Genomic DNA, 23,037 nt, shown 5'->3' on the forward strand with positions numbered 1-23,037 from the left:
AACTTCCAATATCCTAACCCAACATTCGAATTCAAATACCTCTCTTATCTTAGTCAGATAAGATAATGATGATGGCCCAAACCAGCCCTACAATCTCTAACCAACATTCGAATTTAAATACCTCCCTTATCTTAACTAGATAAGATAAGATGAGATAACTACCACTAATTATATAAAGGGGAGGCAGAGGCTCCCTCAGGTACTCAATTATTTCTCACACCTTATGCCTGTTAGATTCATTTTGACTTGAGCGTCGGAGTGTCTTTGCAGGTATCCACCTCCATTACTCCAATCAGATAATCCGACGACCGTCTCGACTCGCAAGTTTTCAATCCATCTCACAATCCGTACTAAAGATTTTTCGTACAAATTATATCTCTTAATCTAATAAATTAATGATTAATTCATTTTGGATTGAATCTCCATTTAAAGTGGATATTTTGCCAATGTATTTACGTAAGTGAGTTTTATTTTATCAACAAATTATTCAACCAACTGATATAAAATTAATTCCTAAAAAGATATATTCGTAAGATGTTTTTTTTTTTTTCAGTTACGTTTTGTGCACAAGTCTTCCAGTTGATACTGAAATTTTAATTCGCCTAAGCCAAAAAAAAAAAAAAAAAACAACGTTTCTTCAGTAAATAAAGTCAAGAGAGAAATTGTGAAGAATTTCAATTCAGCAAGAAGCTCATTTTTACAGTTTGACAATTTGGTAAATCATGTTACGGGGCGTCGCTTAAAATGATAACCGGAGATTTTTGTGGCCATGTCACTATACTCCTTAATCACCGCAGGATTAACATCACAATTAAAACTTAGTATTTTGTAATATTCAAATCAAGACGCGTAGGACCCTTAGATCAATCTTATTAGCCTAATCCAACGGTGATAATTAGATTTGTGACCACAAATAGTCACAGACACATGAATGTTTATTCCCTTATTATTTTCTCCCCAGAAAAATAAAAAAACTCACCCAGTATTTATCAACATCATGTCATCACACACGGAAGAATATTTAATAGTGAGAGTTAGTATCCTCATCAAATTATTAATTTAAAATATATATAAATAGGAGGAAAAAATTGGAATAGGCCAAATACACATACACCTTGTTTCTTTCTCATATTTTTTTTTTGGTTGTGAGCTTCAATTCCTTTTTATCTTTAACCTCAAAATATTCAGTGTATATGAGTTCTTATTAGTATATAATAGAAAACCGTCTTGAGGCCAAAAATGGATGGTGAAGATGAGATACTTCTAGATTTTATTTGATAATGATTTGAAAAGAATTTAATTTATTGTATTAATAGTATAAAAAATTTATTAAATTATATAATTAAAATAAAATTTTTTTATACTAATTAATTTTGACACACTGACAAAAGTGTTTTATACAGTTGTACAATTACATTCATTTTTTTATTTATGTAATCAATATAAAAAATAATTATTTTTATTGATGTGGTATTACATAATTAAAGACGCATATAAAATTATTTTATACAGATAGTATATCAAAATTAAATTCTAATATTAATAACATAAAATATAAATTGTTTGAAAAATTGATGACAAGCAAAGGAGAAAAGTCCATAGTCAACAGGATATATATGAGAAATAATTTTCCTCATCGTAACCCTTCTGTTTACCTTATAAGTTAAGCTTAAACAAAGTCTAAAATTTCTTTCTGATTTAACACAAAAGCAAATTGAAATCTTTTGAAATAACATTCAACAACAACAGGGTAATTAAGTTAAGAAATATAGAAAGGGCAAAAAGAAAAGAAAAAAAAAAAAAGTAAGAAAAAAGGCACACACAAAATAAAAATAAAAATAAAAAATAAAAAGTTGAAACATTTACTTGCTATGCACAACACAAAGAGAGGTCACATATACACAAACCTGTTCCTCCTTCTCTCTCTATTCTTACCTTCCTCCTTTCCTCTTTTCACAAACCATTTTCTGAGATTCCTCCATTTCTGTTTTTCTCTTCCATTGGATTGTACAGATTCCCAGTTACAATACACACATCAATCTCTTCAATTCTACTTGTTCTTTGGTTCTTCATTTGATTTGTTTTTCATTAAGACTGTGTAAAGACAAACTTTTTTCTGGGTCTATTGGTTACTGCTGTTATACCATTCTGGGTTTGTTGAAGAACAAGATAAAAAAACTAGACTTTCATAGAACTATTATAATTTTCAAAGAATTTCCATTTTTTTAATTTTTTAATAAATAAATTATTTTTCCCCTTTTTTTTCTCTGCTCTTTTTCTTCATATTCCTTTTTTATTCATTTCTGGAAAAAAGATTGAGATATGGGCAAGCAAGGACCTTGCTATCACTGTGGAGTTACAAGTGAGTTCTTGTTTCTCCAATATATATTTTTTCTTTTTTTTTTTTTTGGGTTTTTTTTGTAATAGTTATTGACCAATTTAATGGAGAGTGTTCTGCGACTACTTGATAATTTTGAGATGTGTCAAGGGAGAGTGCTAGCCAATCAATATAAACTAATAAAAAATATTTATGTGTGGTCTGAGTAATATTCTGGATTTATCCTAATTGAAAAGTTCAATTAGTGTTGTTGCCAAGAGCATTTGGGATTGAAAGTTTGTGAAAACATTCATTGATTTTTTCACTTTCATGCGTTTCCTCATTCCTTGTTGGTTTTTGTTTCCATTTGAGTCTGTTTGAAGGATGAAGAAATGTAACTGGAGCTAAATTAAGCTGAGTTCAATCAAAACCAATTAGATGGGACTTGATGATAGGATGACTGAACACTATTGCTGTTAAGGTGTTTATCAAAATGAGTCAACCCACAGTTCAGGTCTTCACATTTGCATTGTGTGAATTTATATATGAAAGGACAGAAGAGAAGGGAATTATGCATTTGGGAAACTTGCCCATTGTTAATCCATTCCTGTCTTCTTAAATGTTTTCACAATGTTGTGTGCATTTTCCATGAGATTGATTTCTTGTTGTATCAGAGGTTCTTGGTCTAAGCATTGTTATTGTATTCATACTTCAATAGAATCTTGCAACTTAATCCTTGAAAATTTCTGTTGCTTTTCTTGTAATATCAATGTGGTTTCTTAGTGTGGAACTCATTGATACCAGTTTGCTTTCAACATTTCAACATTTACTCATTAAGCTCAAATGCAATCACTGTGTTCAGTTCGAGTGTAAATGAATATTATCAATTTGTGTCTGAACATTACCTTCTTGAGGTGCCTGATCAATTCAAAATTTGTTTCCTGGTGAAAGATTATTGATATGCATTACTACAACATTTGAAACTAGTGACGGATAAAAGGAAAACAGTCAACTCTTCAAACTTGAGTTACTAAGTTATGCATCATGAATTTGATTATCAGGAAATATGAATATATGAATATGCGTCTTTATAGACTATCGAAACCGAGATAAATCTGTATTGTTAATGAGGGTGCTTAATGGATGTAGATAGCTTACAATTGAGCATTGCAACAGGTACACCACTTTGGCGCAATGGGCCACCGGAGAAGCCAGTGCTATGCAATGCGTGTGGATCTCGATGGAGAACAAAGGGAACACTTGCAAATTATACCCCTCTGCATGCTCGGGCAGAAGCTGATGATAGTGAGGATCAAAGGGTTTCCAGGGTAAAGATTATATCATTACATAAGAACAAAGAAATGAAATCTTTAAAACGAAAGCAGAACCATGATAGTGTTGTGGTATCTGGTGGCCTCACCCCTGATTACAAGTACAACCAAGGATTTGGAAAGGCTGTAGATGAAGATACAAGCAATCGTTCGAGTTCAGGATCAGCTATCTCTAACACAGAGAGTTGTGCTCAATTTGGTGGCACAGATGCTAGTGATTTGACAGGTTGGAGTTGGACAAATACTGTGCTGATTTCACTGTCTTCATAACTAATTTGGAAGCATTGGCCAATTCTTTGGAGTTATATTAAATTTATAGCCTCTAAAGGATAATGAATTTGGATAAACCAAAGTGAATCTTCCCTCTAATTTACCTCATGTTTTTCACCAAGAAAAGTTAATCCAATAAATAACTTATATACATGAGTGAAGGGTGAAGATTGCTAACATTCACCCTATAGCAGTGATGGTTAGAATTCTCTTAGAGGGTTTGCTAACCTTCACTCCTATAGAGTGAAAACATTAAAGGTGATATTGTTAACCTTCACCATTATAGCATTCCCCATACATATATATCCACCAAGAAATTCTAATTATGTCTTTCAACATTATAATGGGAAGTTCCAACAATGGATAGGTTCATCTATCTTTTAACTATTGTAATATTCTTAGGTAATCTTTTGTTTAGTGAATAATAGTAGAATGTCATGATACCTCTGATTTTTCTGTCTTGTTTGCCATCAGTTGACTTAGCTAAAGAACTTGTAATATGATGTTATTTTAAAAAATATGTAATGTGCTGCATATCAAAGATGGTTGCTATATGTATTTTGTAAAAACCATCATTCTGATATAATGGTTTGGTTATTTAGGTCCTGCTCAGTCAGTGGTTTGGGAAGCCATGGTGCCTTCCAAAAAGAGGACTTGTGTGGGTCGTCCTAAGGCTTCTTCTGTTGAGAAGCTAACAAAAGACTTATGCACTATACTTCATGAGCAGCAATCTTATTTTTCTACATCTTCTGAAGAGGAACTTCTGTTTGAAAGTGAAACACCTATGGTCTCTGTTGAGATAGGACATGGAAGCGTTCTTATAAAACATCCTAGTTATGTAGCTCGCGAAGAGGTGTCTGAGGCTAGCGCTGTTTCAGTTGATAACAAACAATGCCTAGTGAGTGAAGCATATTCAGATTCTGGTCCCTTTCTTGTGTATAATGATTTGAATGGTATGAACTTCTCATCCTATGGAGTCGACAAGGTTGAGAATTCTGCTGACCAAGAAATGCAGGAGGAGCAACTTAAAAGGCATGCGTTCTTACACAAGTTTTCTTTCTTAATTCCCAGTCCGTTATATTTTATTTTTGTTAATTAACATGATAAAAAAAAATTTCATTAACGTGTGTATATTATCGATTTTATTTGAGATTGCGACTTGGGGAAGATGTAATTGAGAGTTTGAGACAAATGTGCAGAACTTGTTTTAAAGTAGTGACAAACATACCATGTGTTCATTGATATTTCTGTTCCAAAATTTCAGTGACAAATCTCAGCTTGAGAGAGTACAAATACTTGGAGACCATAATTCCCCATTGTGCTCAATAGATTTAAATGTGAGTGTCATCCTCCTTTGGTATTTCTCACTTTCCTATACATTGGTAGGTAGCATCTTGTATCCATGAAATTGTTGAATGCTTTACATAATTGCTTTTTCAATAGGATGTAGTAAACTACAAGGAGTTTGTGAGAAACATGACAAATGAAGACCAACAGCTATTGCTGAAGTTTCTTCCTATGGTTGATACTGCTAAACTTCCTGATAGGTTAGAATTTCTTTTATTTGTGGTCAATAGTGTTTCTTCAATGTTGCAAGTTATAACATAGTAAATCTAATGCAAAATTGCCATAATTCGAGCATGCCAGTAAAATCAAAGCCATTTATTTCAGCATATCATAGCAATTGACACAGATATTTCAATATTTATGTTTAAAAAATGATCGAAATGCTTTACACAGTATACAATTATCGACTTATCACGGCTGGTCATGTATGTGCAGCCTTAAAGTCATGTTCAATAGCTCTCAATTCAAGGAGAACTTGACTTATTTTCAGCAGCTTCTTGGGGAAGGTGTCTTCGATATCTCTTTCTTAGGGGCAAAACCTGAAGACTGCAAAACTTTGAAAAGGCTTGCATTATCCAATCTGTCAAAGTCAAAATGGGTAGAACATTATAGTTACCTGAAGGTTTGTGCCAATTGATTATCTCGATTCAATGCTATAAATAAAACTATGTATAGAGAAGCTTAACTGAAATCACATCCTTGTATCTTATGGATGCAGAGATGTAAAACCACAGCTGCAAAATCTGTTAGTCAGGGATCAACTGGTAAAGCATCATCTAATTTTGCGAATGTGAAGAGATTGCGTGATGGCCGAAATCAAAACTCTCCAGGTTAGCCATTGACTTCAATTAAGATAAAAGCACATCATATGCCACGACTTGGCTAATATTCATCCCCTAAAGAAATAATACAATGATGTGATAGTTGGGTAATGGAGTAGGTAAAGTTGGATCCTTTCCATATAGTAGTTCAGTTTTTCATAAATTACCGGTAAATTAATTTAGTTTATATTCAAAATTATAGAATATTAAGTTTAAAATAATATGTACATACAGCATGCTATTTTGATCATGGTTATCTAAATCATAAGTTAACATGAGAGTTTACGAGTTTAGGTCCCCAAATTGACTTTATGATTTCAGCTTCATGGTTTAGTTTACATAAGCTCCCCAAGTTTAGGTAAACTCTCGAGTTTGATAATGTTGATTTTAGTTATTAATTATAATTATATTTGTTAACTGGGGAGAGGGTTCCCATTGTTAACACTCATCCCTGCAAATTTCAGAACTGAAGACCATGATGAGGAGCCCCAAAGGAATGACCATAAAGATTGGCAGTGAGGGAAATGAAGTTGTAGAAGATGGCTCTTGCTATAGTCCAAAAAGCCTGTTTGCTTTGCCTCCTGATGCTGCCTCGCTCTTGCAAGTTTCTTCGAACTTTGTTGAGGAGAGTTCTGATCATGATGTTTTGGTAGAGGTCCCATCTAATAGTTCATTCCCACAGGCAGAACTTCTGCACCCAACATCAAGCTTTGGTGCTCAAGCAAGCACAAGTAGTAGCTCAGTGTACTCACATTTTGTTCATAATTAAGTACTCTTCACTGGTTTACTTTCAGTTCTGAGAGTCTGCAGCACATTTTGCAATATCTTAAAACACATGTTTGTTGTGTTTTTTAATTTCCTTGCAACCTCTTTGAGCTTGGATTGCCAACTATGCAAGTTGGTGGCTTTTTCTTTTTGTTTTATTTTTCCTTTTGGGTATAGGCAGATTGTAACATATAGCTTGAAATTCGGAGTCACAATCTCCAGAGTTTTGTATGCTATTGTAGCTTGTTTTGTGAATAGTTTTGACCTCCAATTTTCCCCTCATAGAAGCCCTGCATACCCCAACTTTTTTATAGGCAAATAAAATGAGAACACAGCTTTATGGGATAAGCATCAGTGCAAATACTAATCTGTGGTAAGTCAGCATAATGCAACAACGCATTCTTTAAGTTTGAATTAGGCTTTGGTTTAGACGAGTACCAGCTGAATTCTTAATATGACTGATGTCTAGTTCTCTTATTTGATATTCACATTTTTGGGCTGTAGTTGAATTTTCTAAAAGTCTGAATTCATCAATATTTACCTTGACCAATGGATATGATAATAGAAATTCATTCTATTAGGATTGATAAAAAAAAAAAAAGAAACAGTTGGCCATTTTGCGAACTCATACGTTGGCTATTATTAAATACTTCCATTATCATTGTCATTACTATTTCAATAATATAATAAATAAGTCAATCTTTTAAACCCCAACATTTTTTTAATAGCCGATAACCTATTTCATTTAACCAAGAAAGCTTTTTTAAAGGATATGCAACAAACTATGAGGTAGCTCGAAATTTTGAACAAGCTATAGTGGTGTATATAAAATAGAGATCAAGAAAAAAATTTGTTTAGAGTTGAAATACACAAAAAAACTAATAAAAATAACAATAAACTAGATTAGAGTTGAAGCTTCGATGCCACAGATAAAACATCCAGAACACAAACCCAGTCAGGGTCCTTACATGTCCATAACAGAATATATAATATCATTCACAGCAGGTTTGGTTTTCATTTAGAAATCTACAAATCATATAGTTTGAACAAAGTTTCTCTATCACAGTTCTAGTCCAAACCTTTGATAGAAAATAACCTGCATGTACTAATAGTTATAGCGTGGCATTTGATCATATAGTTGATCACACCTACTGGGATAAGACTTTGTTGTTATCATCGTCCGGCCACCACCTTGGACAAGGGAAATCAATGCCACCAATCTCCACAACATCCAACAAATCAGCATTTCCAATATCATCATCATCATAAGCAGCAGCAGTACCACCACCACCACCCGCTTCCTTGTTACCAGAGCTCAATTCCTCAACTTCTTTCTCTGCTAGAAACCTCAAAACATCAAAAACAATAGAGCTCTTATTTTTCTTCTGAACATTTTCTTCTCTAGGAATCTCCAGTGCACAAGCCGAATTCTCCATGTTTTGATCTTCTTCTCCACACATCACTTCATTTCCTTCATTCTCCAGTATTGAGATTTCATTGACCCCACACACTTGTTCCTCAGCAGGAACAACTTGCAGAAGTTCAACATCAACCATGCAATTCTCATTACTCTCTTGGCTTTCCAGAGATTCAATCCCCAAATAAGCCCTAGAAAAATCACTACCTGATTGTGGCTTTGAAATTTTCGATTTTTTAACCTGCAACTCATCAGTATCTTCATCAACACCATCTCGTTTAATTCCCAGTGGGCTCCAAGAGACCAATTCCCTTTCATCCCTTTCCGTCAGCTGCACCTCCGAAAACCCTAAATCAGAATCCCTCTCCAAATTGACGCTCCGCGCTCCTTGTTGGAATGACCAAAATCGACGAACTCCAGCGACTCGTTGAAAGCCGTGTAGTGGTCCAACGGCTTCTCGCGGGAGGTGGGAAATGACGACTTCTCAGGCGGCGTGTGAAAATCGTCGTCTTGCTCCTGAGTGCTTCCACCGGCGTCAAAGCTTTCGGAGCTCTGAGTCTCCGGCAGCGAAGACATGAATATGCCGGCAGATTCCGTCTGGAACATGGCGGAACTCGGTGGCGCAGCCTCGTCGCAATAAGTCTTCCTGTGAGCGAGAAGTTTCACGAAATTGGGAAAGGAAGTGAAATGGATCTTGTTCTTCCAGTTTGCAAAGCCAAAGCTTCAAGGTTCAAACTCTCTAACCAGTAATCACAAACATCAAAGATTCAAAGCTCGTTTGCTGGTGTTCGTTCTTCGTAATCGTCATTCACATTTTCCCGCCAAAACTTCCACAAGTGTTGTATTGTGATCCACTGATCCTTTCATTTTTTGGGCCTGCAACATATTTTTCACAATATTGAGGCTCAATATTAATGGGCTTTGTCGTCAGACAAAAAATCCAAATAAAAAAACTGTGCTCTTTTACCAAAAAAAAAAAACTATGCTCTTCCCTGTGTATGATCTATGATGACGTCATGACGTACCATCTTCTTCCTTCTTTGTGGTGTGTAGTGGCTGTTTCGCCTTAGTTTTCGTTTTACAGAGCACAAGCTTCTCTCGACCAAAGGCTGTGACTTAAAACATTTTTGGTTTTCTGATCTGAAGATATGCTGTGAGAGAGTTGACAATCGAAGCTTCAGGATCGATTTTTGCTCTGCTTCTTGCATTTCCTAAGGTACCTTATTCCCATTTGTTCTTTAATATGCATGTTAGTTACTTCTTCTTCTTATTCTTCATCATTCTGAGCTAGTTTGGTTGAGAAATGAGAAATGATTGTTTCAACATGTTTGAAGGAGTGGATAGTATCGATTAATATTTAACGCTCAAATGCAATATTAGGTTTTGGTATTTGGGTTGTTCATGGCCTTACGGGAGGTGACCTAGTTTGTGTGAAAGGCATCTGGTTGTTCATGATTTTTAATGTGTGTAATCAATGACGAGAAAGATGCTGTGAAGCGGTGTGTGGTGCTCTTGGCCCATTTGGGCTACTCTTCTTTGTCTTAACCAACGCATGGAATTTGAAGAAGCACCAAATTAAACAAAATGTATTTAAATAAAATTTCTGAAATCGCAGGCATCTAACCTGTATTTTTCCATGAAGTTATGCTGTAATTAAATTATAATAAAAACCAGTACAAAATGGTGAGATGGTTTGCTATTTTCGTTTTTCTGATGTCAATGCCACAAATCATGTGCTTTTTGTTTAAAGAAGAAAAGACTGTGCTGAATTTTGAGTCATCTGCAGGATGGCTGCATCTGTAAGTAATGGTTTTGAGAAGGCCTTGAGGGAAAATGGGGATTGCAAATTTCATGCCCCGTCTGAGTACAAGCGACGTAAAGTTTCTGCTGTTCGTGATTTCCCTGAAGGATGTGGACCGTTTGCTCCAAGGATTGAAGCAGTTTTAAAGGTATATATTTGCTGGTTTTGGTTCTGCTAAATTTGCAACTAGGATAAGAATGGTGAACATTCCTAGGGCTGATACTGTTTTAATTTCCCAGTGTGAGGACAATAGCCAGCATCCTGAGTTACATGCCAAAACTCTTGTCCAAACTACTGATTGCAGTTTGAATAAGGAAAATCCAGTCATCTCATCTGATCAAGTGGATAGGCCTCCTCTGGTAAATGACGAACCTGCAAAAATGTTGCTGGCAGACATGGAAGCTTTGGCAGATACAGAGTCTGGAAGAGCTGTGAAGTTGTCTTCTCCAGTTGGTGAGGTGGCTGGTTCCAGTGCTTGGACGGAGAATATGCTAACTAGAAGCTATTTTCCTCGAAGGAAAGTTTCAGCTATTAGAGACTTTCCTGCTTTATGTGGACGCAATGCTCCATCTTTGCTGAATGAAAATAGAGGGGTTGAACAGAACATGACTGTAAATAATGACCACTTGAAAAAAGTAGCTGCCACTGAAATGAAGGAAGCTGAAAATAATGCTCAAGATGATTCTCGCAAGAGAAAGCTTGTGGACATAGTTTTAGCTGATTCTGAAGGGAATGCTACAGAGAATGTGGATAAGCAGGATGTATGTGAACCACCTATTGGGATAAATAAGCAACACAAAAACCCCAGAGAAAAGAAAATTGAACTTCCTACAGAGATTGATCATCATCAGGCTGAAATAAATTCTGGTGAAGCAGAAAATGAGGATGCTATACCAGTTGAGAAGACATTAGGAATGGAAATTATAGTGTACCCTGAAGTCCAGGCTCTTGAGGCAAAGCCTTTGCGGGCTGTATCAAACAGGAAAGTAGTGCTAGCGTTGAAGTCTGGGTCAGAATGTTTTCTGAGGTCTAATAATGGTCCCTTCAAATTTAAAAGTATTGATGGTGCAAAGGAAAGCAAAGGAAAGAAAGATGATGTCTTGGTACGGCTTGGCAGGACTAAGACTGCTACCAGGACTAAAGATGGCATACATAATTCTAGGTTGAAGCCTCTGAAGAAGAAAAAGGAAAATGCTGCTTCCCATGACAGAGGTCAGTTAGAAATTTTGGACAAGGATTGTGTTGATCCTAATCAAAATGGTGCGGACTTTCAAACTGTCACAAAACCATGTAGTTTCAATGTCAATGTTCCTCCTTTTGGTCATAGTAAGTTGAGTGATAATGAGAATGACTCAAATGTTACTAGACATAAAGTGCGGGAAACACTACGACTTTTTCAAGCTGTTTCTAGAAAGCTTTTGCAGGAACTAGAAGCAAAGAATGAGAGGGGAAGGGTTGACTTACTAGCAGCAAAGGTCCTTAAGGAGAAGGGGAAATATGTTAATGAAGGTAAGCAGATCTTGGGATCTGTACCTGGGATTGAAGTTGGTGATGAATTTCAGTATAGAATTGAGCTTAATATAGTTGGCCTTCATCGCCAAATTCAGGGCGGTATAGATTATGTGAAGCACAGTGGTAAGATTCTTGCAACAAGTATTGTTGCATCGGGAGGCTATGCTGATGATTTGGATAATTCAGATGTATTGATATATACAGGACAAGGTGGTAATGTGATGAACTCTGACAAACAACCTGAAGATCAGAAGCTTGAACGGGGAAATCTTGCTTTGAAGAATAGTAATGACGAACAGAACCCTGTTAGGGTGATTAGAGGTGCTGACTCAACAGATGGAAAGTCCAAGACGTATGTCTATGATGGACTCTATCTGGTTGAGGCATGTTGGCAGGATATGGGGCCACATGGGAAGCTGGTATATAAGTTTCGGTTGCGAAGAATCTCTGGTCAACCAGAGCTTCCTTTGAAGGAATTGAAGAAATCTAAGAAGTTCAAAATGAGAGAAGGTCTATGTGTTAATGATATTTCTTATGGGAAAGAGCGAATTCCAGTATGTGCTGTGAATGTCAGAGATGATGAAAAACCCCCACCTTTTAAATACATAACCAGCATGATTTATCCTGATTGTGATCTCATTCCTGCAGAAGGATGTGGTTGCATTAATGGTTGTTCTGAGTTGAGATGTTCTTGTGTAGCCAAGAATGGGGGTGAAATCCCATACAATCACAATGGGGCTATTGTAGAAGCAAAGCCTCTAGTTTTTGAGTGTGGACCTTCTTGCAAGTGCCCTCCAACTTGCTATAACAGAGTCAGTCAACATGGCATAAAATTTCAACTTGAAATTTTTAAAACCAGTACAAGGGGATGGGGAGTGAGATCCCTAAATTCCATTCCTTCAGGGAGTTTTATATGTGAATATATAGGAGAGCTTCTCGAAGATAAGGAAGCAGAACAAAGAACTGGTAATGATGAGTATCTTTTCGATATTGGAAATAACTATACAAACAATACTCTTTGGGACGGACTTTCGAACCTTATGCCTGATGCACAGTCAAGTTCTGGCGGGGTTTTGATGGATGGTTGTGGCTTCACCATTGATGCTGCACAGTATGGTAATGTGGGGAGATTCATCAACCACAGTTGTTCTCCAAATCTGTATGCTCAAAACGTGCTGTATGACCATCATGACAAAAGGATGCCTCACATAATGTTCTTTGCTGCTGAGAACATTCCTCCCCTTCAAGAGCTGGCGTATGACTACAACTACATGATCGACCAGGTCCACGACTCCGATGGCAATATAAAACGGAAAGATTGCTACTGCGGTTCTGTGGAATGTACAGGTAGGATGTACTGAGCCTTCTTGTCAATATCAAAGTTGTTAGGTATGATTATGTACTGAGCCTTGTTGTCAATATCAAAGTTGTTAGGTATGATTATGAACCATATAAGCGACCTTTTTAAGTACATTAATGTTACATCAGACCACCAAAATAATGAAACTGTCTTGTGTACTTTTTCAATCCCATAGATATAAATATATCAGATAAGCGGGATATATTAAGTATATGGAGTATCAGGGAATTTCTAATGCCATTGGCTGCAAAATACAATAAAGGAAGAACAGCTAGGTGCTTTTTAGTGTTATTCATCCAAATTCCACGACAAGTAGATGAATGCCCATAATCTTAGCACTAAAACATAGAGATAGCTCACAGGAACATTCATAGAGTGGCAATAAATTACTAGTGAGCAAGTACATTTATTTATTTGTTTATATTTTCTATTCAAGCTGGATTTGAGTATCATAAGATGCTCCAGCCTTCCAATCACTGGTGATAAAAGTCTTGGACTCTACCCAATAAACCCCTGCACTGCCACTCACTTGGAACCTTAACTTTATGTCACCCCTTGGTGGGTTCTCAACATCAAACACTGTCCCAAACGCCCTTCGCATTGGCCTCCATTCTTTGCAATCTTCCTGCTCCATCAATCAAGTTAAATCTCCAATATATGCAACTAATTATTGATCAATAAATGAATACATGTGCATATTAGTACCTGCCAGAACTGAACGGCAGTTATGTCTTGTGTTCCACCAACATAGAGAGTTACAATGGCTAAGTAGTGTGGGTTGTAGCTGCGCTCATTCACCTTGACTATGATGTTATAGCCACCGTATCTGCATGGTACCCTCTTGTATTCTACGTCCACCACACCGTATTTGAAAAGCTCTACAGATGCAGCTTCGTTCTTGGCCAATCTTGAATAAGCACGTGGACTCATAATGAAGTCGGTTCTGTCTCCCACGCCGAAGTCTGTTACCACTACATATGCTCCATAGTCATCGCAGTATTCTGCTATTTTGCACCTAACCTGATTCACCACCATTTATAATTTGATAAATCAATGATGGAATGGAATGGCAAACACAACATCATTAAACAAATGCAAGTGTTACTTGATAGCATGCACCACAGCCAGATCCATTCCGCCATAGCCAAGACACGCCTGCCACGCTGCCATCGTTGATCGCCGTTCCATATTCGCCAAAGCCACAAGCTCCCGCTATTTGGGGTTTAGAGGGGAAAAAAATTAATTCATATAACATTGCTTATGCAATAATATTAACACCTTCATGTTGCACCTTTTTTGTCTTTGGTTGCATCTTAATGGAGGAGCATGCATCACCAAAAGTAAAGTTCTCAAGCTAATCTTCTTTGCTTAGAAGATAATTGTTGTTTCATAACATCAAGATCATGCATTATGTTGTGTCAAATATGAAATATCCTAATTCCTAGTCAGAAAATGATAGTTTCATTGCACATGGGAAAAGACATGTGTGTGTGTGTGTGTATTAATAGATATATTGAGTGAGTGATGTTAACATTTAAAAGTAGTGAAAATTGGATATTAAACATAATCTAATGTTAAAATGGGACCACAGCAGAATTTAAGAGTGATAAAATAAGTATAGATATAAACAAGATACGGTGAATTAATTGTCTTTTTTATCAAAGATAAAGGTACTTTTATATATTACAAAAGAGAGTACAAGAAGAAAATGAAATTTCTCAAAATGTAGAGTGTATCCATGACTGAAATGCATTAAGGGATAGAAGAGTTTCACGTACTTGGGTTGGCAGTGCATTCAGGGCTGCCATAATAGGTTGCTCTGGAGCACGTAAATGAGTCTTGAGAGGTACACATTAAAGGTAAGAGCATTATGACACAAATAAGGCCAAATTGGTGGTACTTAAGTTCCATTTTGAGATGAAGCACTAATATATATCTAGTGTTTAATTTGAGGATCAATTCAAGAAACTAAAGCATATATGTAAGTATATGAACAAGAGAAAGCTTTATGCTTTATGAGATAAAATGCAATGCAGAGAAGTGATATTTATAGTACAAGGCATTAGGTCTACATTCTGAGTTGGTAGCAAAATTTGTTTTCTTTATTTATTAATTAGTTATATTTTCTTCCACTTGAGACGAAGGAATAATATGCAAGAGGATTTGAAGAATGATGTGTAAATAATATAGACCCTATGATTGACACCTCAAGGGCCAGGGTCATCAATCATCATCATAACATATTGGAACCAATTTATGATCGGAATGGAATAATGCCCAACTTTGTTCTATTATAACAAATTTCAAGGAAGATTGTAACACCGAAAAAGTTAATTATGTTATTAGAGCAGCCTTTTATATAGAATCTAAAAAATAGATTGATTATGTTTCAATTGCATATTCTGAACGTCAGTGTCTATTGATTAATGATGTTAGTTTATTATTACATATTTTATGGTATTAAATTTGACCAATTTAACACTAATAATTCACGTATATGAGAACACTAATAAATTATTATAGATAAAATAAAAGCGTGACATTCTAACAACGAAGATGTTACAAAGATCCATAAACTTGCAGCTATATGTCAAGAATAAGTGTAATAAAGAATGATAGAAGTGCAAAAAATGTTATAAATGAATCAAAATTTATGAACATAATCCCTTCTATAGTCTATAGGTCTAGGCGATCCTCCTCAATTTTCTCTCTTATATTCATTCATGATCTTGGTTCAAAATTTCATATGATAAAAACTGGTAAACTTTGAACAAGCTCCTGAATGGTGAGTTTTGACACATTCGAAGTAATCTCGTTGATCATCATTGATGATATTTAGGTTCAAATAAAGTTAACATGCTTGGTAGTTTTTTCTGTTTGTTTGTGTTTTCATTAGTGAATTATCCAAAATCAAATGCCTCATTTGTATTCTAAAAATATTGAACTTATTTTATAAAGAAGTAGTTTTCTCTCCTCAAACGGATTAGGATTAGAATTAGTGTATTATTTAACATCAATGCACAAAGATATTTTTAGCAGCCACGCACTTTGGTTGTAACGCACTCAGTTCCTTGTCCAACTATTCATCACTCATTGCTTAAACTAGTGCCAACAATAATTCATTCTGTACTATAAAATTCAACTTTAATATGTTTGGTTGCCGTAAACAGAATACGTAGAAGTTTTATTGTATACATGAATTTCATTAGTTAAATTATATTAAACATAAAGAGAATTTTGTTCTATTTTTATCTTTCAATCAAACATTACATTGAGAAGTCACATTTAAGCACGTTTATTACAGGAATGAAGTCCTATAATTAATTCTTGATGATAATGTCGATAGGGTTAGCTGACGGAATTTTGGATCTTGATTATAATTTTCTCGTTTAGATTTTTTTTGGTGACTGAACATAACACAAAGAAAAAACACCTAAGAGAAAGAGTAACACTCCTCTCTAATAATAATGTATAAATTATTAGGGGGTTGTAACCACTCTAGGTACACCTGCTTGTTTAAAGCAGCAGTCTTAGCCATTAAATCAGCCGCTCTGTTTGCTGTACGCTGGATGAGCACTAAAGTAGCTGTCCAATTGCGCTGAAGCATCTCTTTGATTTTGCCAAGCAGATCAGAGTCATTCGTAATCATGCTGGTTGTGCCTCGCGAAACAAGAAGAAATGCATCAAGATTATCAGTTTCACATATGACCTCTTTACACTCGCAATCCCAAGCCATAACAAGCCCTCTCCAAATAGCATGAAGCTCACAAGAGAGAACACTAGAAAGAGGTATACTGGCAGAACAACCTTTCATCCAAATTCCCATGCTGTCTCTAATAATACATCCAAAGCCCGCTAATTGCCAATTTTCAAAAACGCTTGCATCGCAGTTCACTTTACAGACATTCATTGGAGGTGGTTCCCAGTTATATTGCAAAGAGGAAGGAATAATATGATTTTGGTTGGTAACAACCTTAGAAAAATCGCGAGCAGCATGTTGAACTAAGTGAACAATTTTCTCCTTACTCCATGGATCATCTTGATGGAAGATGTCATTGTTCCTATCCCTCCAAATCCACCGAAAGGCCGCTGCAAAGAGAAACTCATTTTTGTTGAGGTTAGAACGAATCCAAGACACAAAATCCAAACTAGAGTCCTCAGCGGTCATTCCCAAATTTAAGCTAATCCAAATCTGACGAGCTTTTTGGCAAGTCCTAAAGCAGTGGTTAATATCCTCTAGAGCAAGATAACATCGCTGACAAAAATCAGAAGTAGCAAGACCTCTTTGAAACCGGTAACTAGCTGTGGGAACTCCGTTGTTGAGACAAAGCCAGAGCAGACACTTTATCTTCTCCGGTATTCTCAAGCGCCAAAGCCAAAGCCAATTTTCATTATCGTTCCAGCCAAATTTCTTCTTCAATAGCCATTCATACCCGCTTTTAGTCGAGTAGGTGAGAGTATTTGAGTTTGTCCAAAACCAACCTGTTTTATCTCCTGCCTGCTTGATAGGATCAAAGAGCATCAAATCAAGTTTAACTTCTTCCGGAATCATTGTGCAAAGAATATCCCACCGCCAATGTCCATGGTACCAGACATCTTCTAGCTTTAAGTGAGAATCAGAGATGTGCACAAAAGGAACCAAAGGAGCTAGTGTTCCACATGGTCGCCAAGCATGATACCAAAAGGATTGAGACATCCTGCCTGTACACCAATCAAAACCATCACGAAGCTTTTCTATTGTCTTATAAATCGCTCGCCAAGTGCTTGAAACATTATTAGAAAAACTGGATGAAAAGCAAGACCTCCCAGATAAATATTTTGCCAACATAATTCTTACCCAAAGCTTATCATTATTATGCAGTAATTGCCAAACAAGCTTTCCTAATAAAGCAAAATTTACACACTGGGTATCTCTAATTCCCAAGCCTCCATATTTTCTTGGAGTGACAACTTTGCTCCACTTGACATAATTTAAGCATCGCTCCCCCACCTTTCCCTTCCACAAGAATTGTCTAAGCACAGAATCAATCTTTTGACAAATCGAAGTAGGAAAAAGAGTCACTTGCATCTAATAAATAGGAAGAGAAGAAGCAACAGATTTAATTAAGCAAAGCCTGCCTGCTCTGTTAAGGAGCCGACCTTTTCAACTAGCCAGCTTATTCTTGATCTTCTCTAAAGAGTCCGAAAAAATAGACCTAGCAGCTCGAGGATGGTTAAGGTTCACCCCCAAGTATTTGCCTATGTCACTAGTAAAAGGAATATGAGAAACACCAGACAACATTTCCTTCCTTCTATTAGAGATATTTCTAGAACAAATAGCTTTAGATTTTTCAATGTTAACCTTCATACCTGAAGCTTTGCAGAACAACTCCAAGGTGTGCACAACATTCTGAACTTGATTTTTCTTTGCTTTACAAAAAAGGAGGAGGTCATCTGCAAACATCAAGTGAGAAACTCTAGGTCCTCCTCTAGAAACAGCCACACCATCCCAAATACCCTCGTCAACTTCTTTGGAAATGAAGCACGCCAATCTTTCCATGCACAAAACAAATAAATAAGGAGAAATTGGATCTCCTTGCCTGAGCCCTCTGCGAGGTTGGAAGCTGTCCAATCTATTCCCATTCCAAAGGATGGAAAGATTTGAAGCCTGAACACAATTCATTACAAGCCGAATAATTAGAGAAGGAAAGCCAAAAGATTCAAGAGTGTGCTCAAGAAAATTCCAATCAACTCTATCATAAGCCTTTTCTAAATCAATCTTAAAAGCCATAGCTCCTTTTCTAGACTTTGTCCGCTTAAGAAAGTGAAGAACTTCTTGGGCCACAATAATATTATCAGGCGCTCCTCTACCATGTATAAACCCTCCCTGAGTTGGGCTAACAATCTCATCCAAAAAAGGTCGTAATCTATTAACCAGCACTTTAGTCACTAGCTTATAAATTACATTACAAAGGCTTATTGGCCGAAAATCCTTCAATCTAGTTGGAGGGTTGCATTTAGGGATAAGAACAATCAAAGTTTCCAACAAAGAATGGCTTAAAGTCTCCCCTAAAAATGCTTTCTGAACAGTACGCCACACCTCATGACCCACCACATCCCAATATTGCTTGAAGAAAAAAACTTGAAAACCATCCGGCCCAGGAGCTTTGAACGAGCTCATATTATCCAGAGCTTCTTTAACCTCCAACATTGTTACTGGTTTAGACAAATTATCACAAGCATCCTGGCTAAGAGATGGCATAGGAATTTCTCCCATGCAATTAACCTCAACAGGCTCAGTAGAGCAAAAAATATTTTTGAAAAAATGAACGACCTCTCTTTGCAAAACTTCCGGATCATCAGACCAGGACCCATCATTGACCAGCAACCCATGAACCTTGTTAGATTTTCTTCTAATGATGGTTTGCATATGGAAAAAGCTAGTATTTCTATCACCATACCGAACCCATTGATCTCTTGACTTCTGGTACCAAAGCAATTCTTCCTGGGCCAAAACTAGATTATACTCAGCTCTCAATTCTTCCTCTTTGTGCTTCAAAATCGGATCATCGTCAGCCTCCATTTTTCGTTGAATACAATTCAAATAAGCCTCCAATTCCCTCTTTTTAATAAAAATATTGCCGAAGACCGTAGAGTTGAATTCCAACGAAGCTTCTTGAACCCCCAACAACTTCCTATGGATGCCAAAGTCTGTACTATTCCAAGATTTCTGAACAATGGCCTTGTAATCAGGATGCGTTGCCCATGCCGCTTGGAATCTAAAAGGCCGGTTTTCTTTCTTGATAGGAACTCCTTGACATCGGATAAGTAGGGGACAATGATCAGAGTGGGAACGGCTGAGAACTTCAACAAAAGCTTCTGGAAAAAGAAGACGCCATTCTGCAGTACAGCAAGCTCTATCTAATCTCTTTGCAATTTCTCTGTTTCCTTGAATTTTACGGAACCAAGTAAACCGTCTTCCAGAGGTTGTCAGATCAAAAAGACCACAAGAATATAGAGTACTTGCAAAGACACTACTGCGAGTCGAATAGTAATTACCCCCCTTCACCTCATGAACACTCAAAATATCATTAAAATCCCCAACCACCACCCATGGGTCCTGAATGCACAAACCAATATCAAGCAGATGACTCCATAATTCTACTCTATTAGTGGCTTGAGGGCTGCCATAAACCGCACTGCAAATCCATCTTCGCCCACCACCATCAATTTCCAAAGTTACACATTGATTCATAGCCCAAAGAATTTTACAAGAAAATTTTAAATTAGCAGAGAGGAACCAAATTCCTCCCTTATGTCCAACAGCATCTACAATCCCTACAGGATAATAGCCTAATCTCCCCCAAAATTCTTTCATAGTTTCAAACCCAATATGAGTTTCCACCAAAATAAAAAAAGTTGGTTGAAATTTTCGTACTAACTCCTTACAGTGCACCCGAGACATCTTATTTGACGCTCCCCTTACATTCCAACTAATAATATTTAAATGGTCACAATCCATAAAAATAAATTAAATAATTGGAATTTATAATCATTCTACCTCACGTTGATGGACCCCTGTCTCCAATTGTCTTCTGGTGGACTTGCGTCGCAGAACCATCATTCTTCTGTTGAGGTTGGTTCTCCAAGTTTGTTGTTGCACTAGCTTTATCAAGCTCTTTTTGTACTCGAGAATCCGTTGACAATGCTTCAATAGGTGAGTTTTGAAGCGAAATAGGACGCTGTCTTTTGTGTCCTACTTTAAAAAAAGGAGTACTCTGATCCTTGAAAGCCACCTGAGTTGTTCCCAAAGAGCCAAGCGTGGATGGAGGATCTTTCTTTTCCTTAGGCTCCACCTTTTCATTTGATAAAGACTTCACCTTTGCATTTGATGAGGATCCAGCATGCATTTTATTAGACCCAAAAGAAAATTTCTTACTCACCAAATTGGAGCATATTGCTACATTGACTTTTTTTGGCACTACATTGGGGTCTTTACCCACTTTTTCCTTACCTTTTCTACTAACTGTAACCCATTCATCCTCTTTTGCTTGAGTATCCCTATCCATGCGTGATTCTTGTAAATTATCATGCACAAGACCCGCTGCTCCATGCTTCTCCATAATTGGAATTGATTTGGCATTAATTCCAAATTCAAAAGTTGAATTTTGATTTTTTACTGGGATTTGACTACCTTCTGCCATTTTCTCATTGTTATCCACTGAAAACAGTGACGGCAAATTTTTCTCCTTCACAATGGTTTCCTTCCCAATGTCATTGTTGTTCTCTTTCGCACATTCTCTTGTTACATGCCCAAAGCAGCTACATTTTTCACAAATTAAATTCAAGTGCTCATATTCTATGTCATACATATGACCATCAACTTGAATCTTTTTTATGACTGGAAGTCCCAAGTTAATTTGCACACATGCTCTTGCATACTTTTCCCTTTCTGCAGATTTGGTGGCTAAATCGATGCGGATCGGTTTACCAACAGCTGACGCAATCATTTTCATGGCTTTCTCTTGATAATAGTTAATGTTTAAACCTGTGATTCTTATCCAAACCATGGTAGATCCAAAAGTATTTTCACAATGTCTGAATGAAGAACTCCAAGAATTTAAAAAAAAAAAATTTAAGCATGTTTATTACAAAGAATGCTACATACAGAGCAAATATTTTAGTGGGAAAAAGAGAAATTAACTAATATTAGTTAAATACAAGATAATTACAAGAAAAAAACGTTAATCACTTATTATTTAAGAAGAACAAACATAAAACCTTAATTATGAATGTGTCTATAAACAAAATGAGTCGTCCTTGTCTCCTTGACAATGAGTTCCGAATTATATGTGGTAATCTTATATAACCTGCAAATGAAATGTTAGATAAATGTGTTAGTTATACTACAAACAATATAATTAATGAATCGGTGCTTCGCTACTGGTCGTGAATGTGAAAGCTAATAAGGTTTAAAATGATTCCTGCATGGTAGGGCAAGTGTAAGAAACTCATTGTATAGGAGGCATTAGTATTATGAATTTAATTTTGATGGACTGCTAGAATAAAGTAATTTTATACGTGCATTCAATTATTTAATGTCACATTAGTAAAAATAATTATTTTTTATATTGATCATTCAAAAGAACGAATGTGATTGTACGACTATGTAAAATGTTTTATACAGTTAGTGTATTAAAATTGGTTAAATTACACAGTTGATCCTACACTTTCAGTAAAATTACAAATTAGTCTCTATACTTTAAAAAGTTTGTAATTAGGGTCTCTAAAGATAATTAAAATTTGTAATTTAGTCTCTATCGTTCAAAAAGTGCTTGATTTAACAGAATATTCTATTAAATCAACACTTTTTGACCAGCGGAAACTAAATTATAAATTTTAATTCTCTTTAGGGATCCAATTACAAACTTTTAAAATGTAGAGACCAATTTATAATTTCACTAAAAGTGTAGAGATCGATTATGTAATTTAACCATTAAAATTAAACTCTTAGCATCGTATGCATCATCATCATCAATTATATTGGAACTTTTGTTGGAAGTAGGTGATTCTTAATCTAACCCGTCCATTTGGTAGCAACTCCTTTGTCCAATGAAGCTGCCAAGTTCATCTTCTGTAGGCACTTGTTGATGCAATAATATTTATAGAAAATGCATGTTACCGATCAATCTATCTTATATCCTACTACCCAATTGTGAAGCACATTTCTTCTGCACGCTGTCAAATTATTAATTTATTAAGATTATATTATTATGATGAGTTATTAATTACCTTTTGCTATATTATAGTTGTCATAATAATCACACCAAACACACGCACTATATATAAATGAGTAATGCTAGGAACTAAAAGATATTACCAAAAATCAGTCAAATATTTTTGGGTGAATTCAAAATTTTTACGAGTTAATATATATGAATATTTCTTTTGTTAAGTATCAGAATATTTCTTTTCATACTAAATGGATGTTTTTTTATATATTTTTTGAATTTTTTTGTATTACAAATGTGAATGTCTCTATTTCTTTAAGAATTTTATATTTTTTTTAAGTTTTATAGATATTTAATTATTTTTGCTAAAATATAACTGGATGTTT

At 35.9% G+C, this 23,037-nt stretch overlaps 3 protein-coding genes across 6 annotated transcripts; 2 read left to right on the plus strand and 1 right to left on the minus strand.

Moving 5' to 3' along the window:
• Positions 1-1,855: 1,855 nt before the first annotated feature.
• On the plus strand, positions 1,856-7,199 carry GATA26 (GATA transcription factor 26). Of its 2 annotated transcripts, XM_088488948.1 has the most exons (9): positions 1,900-2,362; positions 2,701-2,831; positions 3,494-3,874; positions 4,521-4,950; positions 5,183-5,255; positions 5,362-5,465; positions 5,701-5,887; positions 5,984-6,095; positions 6,551-7,199. In XM_088488948.1, exons 3-9 carry the CDS (start codon positions 3,679-3,681, stop codon positions 6,853-6,855), a joined length of 1,407 nt encoding a protein of 468 aa, XP_088345074.1. In that variant the 5' UTR covers positions 1,900-2,362; positions 2,701-2,831; positions 3,494-3,678; the 3' UTR covers positions 6,856-7,199. The 2 variants fall into 2 exon arrangements, with proteins under 2 accessions (XP_088345073.1, XP_088345074.1); XM_088488947.1 differs by lacking the exon at positions 2,701-2,831 and having other exon boundaries at positions 1,856-2,362.
• A 2,100-nt stretch (positions 7,200-9,299) lies between these two features.
• Positions 9,300-13,152, plus strand: LOC107642602 (histone-lysine N-methyltransferase, H3 lysine-9 specific SUVH6). 3 transcript variants are annotated; one of them, XM_016345998.3, is made up of 4 exons: positions 9,300-9,484; positions 10,055-10,217; positions 10,309-12,970; positions 13,016-13,152. In XM_016345998.3, exons 2-3 carry the CDS (start codon positions 10,056-10,058, stop codon positions 12,940-12,942), a joined length of 2,796 nt encoding a protein of 931 aa, XP_016201484.1. In that variant the 5' UTR covers positions 9,300-9,484; position 10,055; the 3' UTR covers positions 12,943-12,970; positions 13,016-13,152. The 3 variants fall into 3 exon arrangements, with proteins under 3 accessions (XP_016201484.1, XP_088344209.1, XP_088344210.1); XM_088488083.1 differs by having other exon boundaries at positions 9,312-9,484; positions 10,309-12,928; positions 12,971-13,152; XM_088488084.1 differs by having other exon boundaries at positions 9,318-9,484; positions 10,309-13,152.
• LOC107642604 (expansin-like B1) lies at positions 13,080-14,983 on the minus strand. Its single transcript, XM_016346001.3, has 4 exons — positions 14,720-14,983; positions 14,047-14,153; positions 13,647-13,961; positions 13,080-13,566 (listed from the first exon to the last, which is right to left on the minus strand). The coding sequence occupies exons 1-4, from the start codon at positions 14,850-14,852 to the stop codon at positions 13,369-13,371; spliced, it is 753 nt and encodes a 250-aa protein (XP_016201487.1). The 5' UTR covers positions 14,853-14,983; the 3' UTR covers positions 13,080-13,368.
• Between the last annotated feature and the right edge of the window lie 8,054 nt (positions 14,984-23,037).

Source organism: Arachis ipaensis, chromosome B5 (assembly GCF_059453495.1).
Source record: "Arachis ipaensis isolate K30076 ecotype BB chromosome B5, ASM5945349v1, whole genome shotgun sequence".
Classification (NCBI taxonomy): Eukaryota; Viridiplantae; Streptophyta; class Magnoliopsida; order Fabales; family Fabaceae; genus Arachis; species Arachis ipaensis.